This window comes from Pyxicephalus adspersus, chromosome 7 (assembly GCF_032062135.1).
Source record: "Pyxicephalus adspersus chromosome 7, UCB_Pads_2.0, whole genome shotgun sequence".
Lineage (NCBI taxonomy): Eukaryota > Metazoa > Chordata > Amphibia > Anura > Pyxicephalidae > Pyxicephalus > Pyxicephalus adspersus.
Genome location: NC_092864.1, coordinates 423,195 through 433,240, shown reverse-complemented (window position 1 = coordinate 433,240; position 10,046 = coordinate 423,195). Strand labels below are relative to the sequence as shown.

Genomic DNA, 10,046 nt, shown 5'->3' with positions numbered 1-10,046 from the left:
CATCTCACCCCCTTTTCCTTCATATCATGGTATGATCTGGCACATCCCACCCCCTATTCTTTCCCATCATGATATGATCCAGCACATCTCACCTCCTGTACTCTCCTATCATGGTATGGTCCAGCACTTTTCACCCCCCTGTACTTTTATTTGTAGAACAAAGTTTCTTTCTGTCTCTTTCATCAGTTTGGTATTGTTGTATTATTATTTCAGTAACAGGTGGAGTTATAATTGGTCTTAATGGAAACTGGTGGGTTTCTGGGAAGGTTTCTATGAATTTGCCTGTCATGAGATGAAACCTGGATGAAAGTGAAGCCTGCTGAGGTTAGTGCCACTTGGGCAGATGTGGTTTCCTCTCACATGACAGACAGTTGATGGTGAAACAGATAAAATTGTGACAGATGGAGATAAGAAACTGCTGATGCTCATATCCGCTGCCCCCCCTTTGGTGTTCTCAGGAATTGGTTGGCCAATTTTTTGTAATTGGTTGGCCAATTTATTGTTCTAATTTGGAGAACTGAACTTCCTGATAGGTCGCCTGTGTGCACAATATGTGTTTACAACATACAAATTTATTGTAGCTTGATAAAGTGGACCTGTCATCAAATATAAAATCAGCATATCAGTGCCACACTTCTAGGTATTTATTACTTCTCACAGAGATCACAAGATGCCCCCTAACTATACTATCATCTTACCAGAAGGATGGAACCATCTTTGTTCAAGTATCATGCAGGATCACTCTCAGGACAACGTTGATCCATTTAAACAGTGTGGGGAGAAAATGTTGTCATCCTAGAACATGAAGAGTGTTACCTGCGGGATTATCAGAAGATCATAACCAAGGACTGGGAAGATGGAATACACAACTCTGAATTTCTGAATTCCATTGGGACAGCACCTGGATGGGTGAATAACTGATAAAAACATTGAGGTCCTGAGGATAAATATCTCCGCATATCGGTGAATCTGTGGTGACAGGAAGCAGCCTACACCTCTCTCGGTACTCTGAAGTCTGGGTGGAGTAATGCTGTGGTTATTGTTCTGGTTATTATTCTACCTGACGAATCCACCATTTTCAGCAACAATCAATGTATATAATTCACAACACCATCTGTGTATATACATCACACCGCTACCTGTATACGTTATATACTGTGATATATATCACACCGCTCCCTGTATACGTTATATACTGTGATATATATCACACCGCTCCCTGTATACATTATATACTGTGATATATATTACACCGCTCCCTGTATACATTATATACTGTGATATATATCACACCGCTACCTGTATACATTATATACTGTGATATATATTACACCGCTATTGCCCCGCATCAATACTCAGGTAATTTTAGGGTTTTCTATCATGCTGATCCTCTGCAGGAAGTGAGGCTGGACCATGCAGCGTTAATACTCAGGACTCAGGTTTGCTTTATTACTGCTTATACAATACATGAAGGGGCCCTTCTATAGGGCCCAAATGCAGGTTTTGGCTCAGTGCTTGTGGTGCGGTTCTTCGAATCCTGTGGGCAGCGGGTTGGCGTGCGGATTGTGGAAGAGGGTATGATTGCCGTCACCCCAGGGGAAGCGCTGCAAGGGAAACACAGACAACAATGGTACTTCATCAGATGGGGGTCACCGGCTCATGTCAATATAATAAGTGGTGTTATGGGTTCTGATTGGCTGAACTGTGTTTGGATGATCAGTGATTGGAATTGTCGGATTGTACCATATCCTGCATGGAGGATTGGATGAAATACATCTGCAGTACTGGTTTTGACCTACAGGAGTCAGCATCTGTCTTGCCAATTAATGGCTTCAATCACACAGATGCACCAACAGCGATGTTCATTGGCTGTCAGGGTGTTACGGTGCAGCATTGTGACTGAGGAACTCAATTTGTAGCTAATTGTATGTATCTCAGCAGCTATTCCATGTGGACATGACTTGTACAATCCGATACACAATTGGTCACTAGAGGGCGCAACTATAGGAAATACAATGACAATATGGAACAGCAATCATTTACACTGGCACTCATATTTATTCTGCTGGCTGTTTGTAATAAAATGATGTTGGATATTTTTGAAATCCAGCTCCTGTGGGTTTCAGACAAGGCTAACAGTTACACACCATGCAATTCCACACAGCAGAATTCTGCCCCGTCTGTCCTTCTCCTCTGGGGTAAATGAATTGTAGGTTGCAGACACAAGCGCCCAGAATCTGATACTTTCAGCAGAGCTCCCCTATAACCTTATGGTGCCCCCATGGCCCACACTGGGAACTGACCTTGGTGCGGATCCGCAGGTGGTTGTAGGGTTTGAACTCTGGGGTCTGGTGGGGGTGATTCTGCTTTTTCAGCCAGGCATTCAGCATGCAGACCCCGACACCAGGGAGGGCCACCACAAAGGTCAGGATCTTCCAGGTACGAGCTGAAAAGGAAAAATGGGGGGGGGGGGAAAAAATCCGGCGCAGAATGAGCGAGGGGGCAGGGAAGCCATAATAACCTCCTCAAGGGGGTATTGGGATGGAGAGGGGTAGTAGGGGGCATAGGGGAGTGAGGAAAATAGGGGGGTATTAGAGGAGTGTTAATGGGGCAATCAGTAAATAGTAGTTGGGGGGGTGCAATGAGAATGTGATCATCATACAGAGGTGTGGAGGGGTTGTATTGGGGTGTTTAAGAGGGGTAGTATCGGGGGAGATATTGTAGAGGTAAAGTAGTAATAACAGAGGAGGATAATGGGCGTAGTAGTAGTAGAGGGGTGGTAATGGGGGTAGAAATAGCTGTAGTAAAGGATTAGTAATAGGGGTAAAAGTAGTTTGGGAGTAATAATGAGGGTGGTGGTAGTAGTAGTAGTCAGGCAGTAGTAATAGGGGTAGTAGTGGTTTGGGAGTAATAATAGGGGTAGTAGTGGTTTGGGAGTAATAATAGGGGTAGTAGTCAGGGGGTAGTATTTTGGGAGTAATGATGGGGGCTATAGCTGCAGAGGAAGTTGAGTGTGTGAAGCATTAAGGAGGATTTGGGGTATCATCTGGCTGTTTCCTCACCTCCCCCGGGCTCATGAGCTGCGGTGGCCATGTTTCTCCGGAGTATTAGGGCCCCGAGGGTGGCCATTCTGTGTTGGGGACACTGTCCGTGTCTGTGTGGTTTGGGAAGGTCACTGATTGCTGAGTAACATACCCCGGGGGGGGGGGGCTCCAGGCCTAAATGTCCTCAAGACCTGGGCACTGGCCAAATACTTGGCTATGTTTATCCCTGGCACATGTTACGGATGATGATCACCGATATCGCTGTCCTTCCCCCTGCCTGGGGGGTATATTTCAGGGAATGGGGGAGTTCTGCACTCGAATGATTGAATACATGACATAATAAATAAAGCAGCACTCAGCCGGCCTCCTTGGACCCCTGGCACACATTACCGGGGTCAGCCATGTCAGGCTGGGAAAGGCTGCAGCCCAGGAAGAGGGGAGTTTAGGATCTTCTCCCCTGGCTTGATGGTTATAAATCCGGTTTGCTATTTCCTAATAACCCCGTAATATCAGGGCTGCCCCGGGGGTATAACCTCACTGTACAAGGGGAGAATGTACACCAGGAAATGTCTGCCATCCCCCACAATCTTCTGTTTTCTTTAGAAAAGCTCAAACGCTGAAAGAGACCCGATGAACAAAACTTGCACATCGTCCTTTTCAGATTTAGTTCCTCGGGGGAGGGCCTGGAGGTGTCACAGTAGGTCAGGTGAGCCGCTTTGTGGGCGGAGCTCCATGAGTTCACACACAAACAACATAATAACTAGGAGACATGTTGACTTTTTATATATTTTATTGGTGACTTTGTCACATTTTATATACAAGACTGCAGCATTCCCGACCAATGTTCTGATGTTCTGAGCTGGGGCCACAGTCACTGGTCTGTTAGCATTTCCCAGAACAACCTGTGAGCAGAAACAAACAGATTACATTAGTAACCCCCACACACAGACCAATCCCCACCTGCTCTGTGTCACCCCTTGCAACAAATCCTCAGCATCTTACTGCACAAAAGTGGGCCTCTGGACCCCAACTTACCCCCTTTCCTAGACCCCGCCCATTCTGTGTATGGCTGCAATTAGCCACACCCAATCTGTGGGAGCAGGTGTGGCTAAATTGGAAGTGGGTGGGGTTTGGTCATATAAGGGTGGGTTCGAGAATCTTCCTAATGTTGGCAGATATTAACGTCAGATAATAAATCATAGATCGATGATGGATCACATGTCATCCCATGAGCCAATCAGGAGGCTCCCCTCTCACCTCTGTAGGTGTTTCCATAATATCCATTCTGTGCGTACGCAGATTCCTCCGGGCCTGGAGAAGACAAGAATTGGGGTTATTCCTTGGGTTACTAATGCCCCGTTCCCCCCTCTCTCCATATATTACCCCCCGGGGTATCTGTGTGACATGAATGCACATCATCTGGTTGTATATATGGAGCTTGGTGACCCCAACAATAGATGACCACACCAATGTGAAGCATGGCATGTGGCCCCTATGCCAGGCCCAGAGCCCCAAGCTGAGGCAACCTCTCATGTACATGTGTGTGGCCCCTGCAAATGATGGCGTTCAGGTGTCTCCAGCCAAGGACCCCATTCTACAACATACAAAGACATCATTGTTCCATGTGTTTGTGATATTCCAGATGAAAACACTGCCGTGGTATGAATGTTATGAATTGTGATCGGATATATTTATATATGTGTGCCCTGGTGGGTGCAATTCTCTACATATACTGTGATGGGATATATTTATATATGTGTGCCATGGTGGGTGCAATGCTCTACATATACTGTGATGGGATATAAATATATATGTTCCGTGGTATGAATATTATATGCTGCGATGGGATATATTTATATATGTGTGCCCTGGTGGGTGCAATTCTCCACCTATATATAACTATATCCATACCAGCACAGTGTATATATATATGTATTGTATAGTATATAATATTCATTGGTGCAATACATATATGTAGTGTTCTGGTACCATATGTCCAGGCGTTCTGTCCGGCTCCCAGTTGCTGGTATCCACCTGGGAAGAGGCAGGAAACGGGTCATTGTGGAGGAGGAATGGGGGACGGGGTTGGGGGATGTTGGAGCAGTGGTGGAAGGAGCAGGGTGGGGATGCCGGGTGAAGCTGTAGCACAGTAGGTGGGGTAGAAATGCTGGGTGGGGCACAATGGAGCAGAGGGCAGATTCTGGGTGGAGCTGTATTAGTACAGTGGGGCAAGAGCAGTTAAAGCGGTTGGGCGGAGCAAGTAGCAGGTCTGGCTGGGGTGGCTCTGATTGGTCAGTAGTGGACAAGCAATGGCGGGTATTGAGCTGGAAGATGAGTGGTCTGTAAATGGTCTGACACCCCCGGGTAAAATGTCCCTGTGACTGTACCTTCGATAGGTTTCTGTTTCAGGATGCTGGACGAGGTGGGGGTTATCGGAAGGGTAGTTGCCCCCTCTCTCGTACTCTGAGTTCCTGAGGGATCCAAGAATATATATATATACATATATATATATAAAGGTCTCCATTTATAACAGCAATAGATGGGGGTGACACAAAGACACATGGAGGGGGAGATCCATATTGGGGTCTCCTGAGCCAAGGGACATAGACGGGTGACAGATAGATACAGAGACATTAGCGTGTTAGCAGCATGCTCTACATACATGTTACATACTGAGATTTATTGACATTGGCACGTGACAGGACCAGGCATGTGACAGGGACATGTGACAGGGACATGTGACAGGGACATGTGACACCGCAAACACATGACATGACATATACACGGGTGACATTACATGTGAATTATGGACTCATTATTTACCCTCTACAGCAGCAGATGGAGGCAATTCCTCTGTAAAGATACAAGAAAAATACAAAAATAAAAACCAAAAACAAAACAGGGCAGACGGAAGAAAGGAAGAAAGGAAGGAATGAAGGAAGGAAGGAAGGAAGGACGGGGGAAGACGGGGCAGACGGAAGAAAGGAAGGAAGGGAGAAGACAGGGCAGACGGAAGGACGGGGGAAAGACGGTGGAAGAGGGAGGGACGGGGGGAGATGGGGCAGATGGGAGAAGAAGGGGCAGACAGACAGGAGAAGATGGGGCAGATGGAAGGACGGGAGAAGACGGAAGGAAGGAAGGAAGGACGGGGCAGACTGGGCCAGGCGGAAGGAAGGGCAGGTGGAAGGAAGGATGGGGCAGGCGGAAGGAAGGATGGGGGCAGGCAGAAGGAAAGACAGGGACAGACAGGATCAGACTGAAGGAAAGACGGGGTAGATGGGATCAGATCGAAGGAAGGACGGGGGCAGACGGATGGAAGGACGGGGGCAGATGGATGGAAAGATGAGGGGCAGACGGAAGGAAGGATGAGGGGCAGACGGATGGGAAGGAAGGACGGGGCAGACGGAAGAAAGGAAGGACGGGGGCAGACGGAAGGAAGGACGGGGGCAGACGGAAGAAAGGAAGGACGGGGGCAGACGGAAGAAAGGAAGGACGGGGGCAGAAGGAAGGACGGGGGCAGACGGAAGAAAGGAAGGACGGGGGCAGACGGAAGAAAGGAAGGACGGGGGCAGGCTGCAGCAGACATTCAGAAGCAAGGAATCTTTACCTTCCAATGGGTTCTGTGGAACCGGCTGAGCATTGAACGGGGATTGAGCAGCTCCAGCTGAGAAAGATGGTGAAGAGGAATAATTAGGAGAACATTCTATCACACATCATGCTGAGGAGGAATTCAGAGGTTTGTTTTTTGGGTTTGTTACCTCTTTTTATTACTCCTTATACTATTTAACCACATTTTATACTCCAAACACTCCAAGAACTATGTTTTTCTATCATGTAAATGTTTGTTGTGTCCAGCAGAGTAATCTCAGAGATAAATCTCACCATATTTAGAGCTGGCAGCATCGGGATACTCGGCCTGGGCACCGTATGGAGATTTGGCCCCTGCTGAGGGTATAAAGGACACTTATTAGCCTACAAATCAGCCAACATCTACTTATCAGACACAACTCAGGCAGAATGTTTGTCCTCACCGGCTTTCGTAGATTTAGGATCGTATCCTAGAGATTCAGGCTGAGCTCTGTATGGGAGCTGACCGTATGGACCTGGAGAGCAAACACAGAGTGTCAATAGTGGGGAATGAAGAAAGAATGAGAGAAGAATGATGAGTGATGAGAGAAGAATGATGATTGATGAGAGAAGAATGATGAATGAAGAGAAAATAATGATGAGTGATGAGAGAAGAATGATGAATGAAGAGAAAAGAATGATGAGTGATGAGAGAAGAATGATGAAAGAATGATGAGTGATGAGTGAGACTCACCCTGTTTGGCGTTCTCTCCAGCAGGCCCTTGGTAAGCACCCAGCGGAGATTTGATTCCTACAACAGAGGACAGTCAGAGGCCATTGAGATTTTTTTAATAAATTGATTATTCCAGTATAAATGTATAAAGTACGTTATAACCTGAGACTGACCTTTTCTATTGCCTTGGTAATTTAGAATTCCTGTAAAATGGAAAAATCATTATCATTATTGGGGGAATTGTCCTAGCAAACCTCACTGCCCGGGACCGACTATTCCCGATGTCAGGTATGACTTACCATTAGAATATGGCTGCTGGTATGGACCTTGAGATAAAACAGAAAGAGGAATCAGAAACGAGATCACACAAGGAGAAGAAAATCAGAAGGTTTTCATCGGGATTAGACTGGGGGTGCCAACCATCCAATTGTTTATGGATTTTGTGTTGGCTTTAAATAAAAAAAGTTCCTGAGGGCCCAAGATCCACATGTAAGTAAATTCAGTATGGACATGGTTCGGTCTGTGGCCCCGTGGACAGATTTGCACTAATTGGATGAATGTTATTTTCTGCATTCACCCAATGTAACCTCATCAGGACTGATAGGACATTTCCCTGTATAACACAGCCGGCTGCCCCCGCCACACGACTGGCCCCGTTCATTAGTCCTATGCTGTGCACTGATAAGCACAAGGTGGGTTGGATGTTGATGAATACTCTGACAATATGAAATGTTTCAGATTCGGAAGACGAGGAAGGAGAGACCCCCTTTAGTACCCCAATAATCTGGTACCTGCTTTAGGTCCCTTCGCTCCGAAACCTAAAAAACAAAATAAAGTGTCACACACCCCTCACACTACACCCACATACGTTATACTACAAAATTTCCATTTATCGAGAAATAAAATGTGTTTCCAGAAAAAGTGGCAACCAACATAAAGGAACCACGGACAGGAGATAGGCGGCCAGGAGCATTCAGGAAGAGATCAGGAACCATACAGTGTCCGCATAGACGTGATATCACATCATCATTCCGTACATCTTATTTCCGGGTAATGGGGACTTTGAAGGCAATCCACATAGAATGTTATATATAGATGTCGTCCTGCCGTCAAATACCCCGACAGGGGACACAGTGACCCTTCCAGGTCATTATTAATGGAATAGTATCTATGGGTGTTTTCTACCCAAATACCCCAACAAGTGACACCCTAGGGTTATTCTCCATGAAATATTGTTATGGATGTCAGTAATATATGAAGATAGGTAGGCAGATAGATAATAGGTAGGTGGGCAGATAGATAATAGGTAGGTAGGTAGGTAGGAAGATGCAGATATTGCTCGGCCCACATGTAAGATGTAACAGTTACCTTGTGGGAAGATGTTGCTGGGGTAGCCAGGGGCTGTGGAATGAAGAAAGTTACTTAGGTTGGGATGAGGACAGAGAAGAGAGGTAGGTGGACAGGTAGATGGGTTACAAACAAGGTGGACTTACCAGCTTTGGAAGGTTTGCCAATTCCACCTGTAACATAATTAAAAAAAAGTTAGGGGAAATCTCTAAACATGACCGAGCCCCCCCCCCCCCTTTCACCCACGCCATCTAAAACTAATCATATGGGTGAATGGGTGTTCCAGATCATAGCCAATAATACATATTACCAATGTTGTAATATCAGTATGGCACCTAAATATTCAGTGGTGCAGTACAAAGTGAGGAAACACAGTGGGAATGACAATAATATAAAACATGAGGATTGAGCAGCCACGGGAGCTCACAGTCCAGTACCTTGGAATATTCCAGCGCCATTTCCGTATCCTGCAATTTAAATGGGAAATGTTAGTTGGTGTCACACAAGGAGCAATGATCCATAGAAATATGAATGGGCCCCACATACCTGCTTTGGATGGTTTTCCTCCATTCTCTGAAATACAAAGACATCCAATCAGAGCATTGTCCCCATGCGTACCCGGACACAATGGATCCCCCTTGGGTTTTATCATATTACCCTTCCTGACCATCAGATATAAATGGGATGTGTAGGGTGGGTTTGCTGTTCTAGCACTAGGGGGAGTCACTTGGTGGGATGATTGGGGTCCCTAATGCTACCCAGAGATTAATTATTCATCGACATTGTGTTCAGATCGAAATGAGTGTTGACTGTTATAGCAATCACTTTTGGTCAATAAGGGAAATTTAGGAATAAAGGTTATTTGATGAATGGGGTACAGTGTAATTTTTGGGGTACCTGTGTGCTATTCATCTCATTACCTTGTGGCTGCTGGTAGGCATTAGGATAACCTCCATATCCATTCCTGTATCCTGTAGGACAAATGGGAGACGAGTTACAGAAGGTCCGAGGGTGAAAGAGTTATCTAGTGGGGGAATCATACCAAGGGGTAGAATAATGGGGAATCTTGGGTAACGGGAATACAAGAAATAATATATGGAGTGAGGAGCTAAGGACCAATCCAGAACAATATCCTAACTCCATAACAAGGGAAGAAATGATGGCAATTACAGAGGAGGGATAGGGGTAACTAAAGGGGAGTGAGGGATCACCGGGGAATGATGGACCCATAATGGAAGCATCAGAGGAGATATCAGGATGAATGGAAGGAGGGTGAGGATTTGTTGCTCACAACATTGGGAAATGTTAAAATTCGAGGGGCACAGAACCTACCGGCCTTGGAGGGCTTTCCACCA

At 46.0% G+C, this 10,046-nt stretch overlaps 1 protein-coding gene and 1 long non-coding RNA gene across 2 annotated transcripts; both read right to left on the bottom strand.

Moving 5' to 3' along the window:
• Positions 1 to 1,425: 1,425 nt before the first annotated feature.
• On the bottom strand, positions 1,426 to 3,221 carry LOC140334463 (cytochrome c oxidase subunit 6A, mitochondrial-like). The gene is made up of 3 exons (XM_072416741.1): positions 3,063 to 3,221; positions 2,304 to 2,446; positions 1,426 to 1,604 (listed from the first exon to the last, which is right to left on the bottom strand). The coding sequence occupies exons 1-3, from the start codon at positions 3,127 to 3,129 to the stop codon at positions 1,509 to 1,511; spliced, it is 306 nt and encodes a 101-aa protein (XP_072272842.1). The 5' UTR covers positions 3,130 to 3,221; the 3' UTR covers positions 1,426 to 1,508.
• A 595-nt stretch (positions 3,222 to 3,816) lies between these two features.
• On the bottom strand, positions 3,817 to 5,242 carry LOC140334464 (uncharacterized). The gene is made up of 3 exons (XR_011921561.1): positions 5,034 to 5,242; positions 4,302 to 4,355; positions 3,817 to 3,946 (listed from the first exon to the last, which is right to left on the bottom strand). It is a non-coding gene; the product is annotated as an uncharacterized lncRNA (long non-coding RNA).
• Between the last annotated feature and the right edge of the window lie 4,804 nt (positions 5,243 to 10,046).

Bases quoted from the DNA above. Each gene is read 5' to 3' on its own strand.
- LOC140334463 (XM_072416741.1), bottom strand. From the start codon at position 3,129: ATGGCCACCCTCGGGGCCCTAATACTCCGGAGAAACATGGCCACCGCA. The intron at 2,447-3,062 runs GTGAGGAAACAG...TTTCCTTTTCAG, and splicing joins AGCTCATGAGCCCGGGGGAG to CTCGTACCTGGAAGATCCTG. The intron at 1,605-2,303 runs GTCAGTTCCCAG...TTTCCCTTGCAG, and splicing joins ACCTGCGGATCCGCACCAAG to CGCTTCCCCTGGGGTGACGG.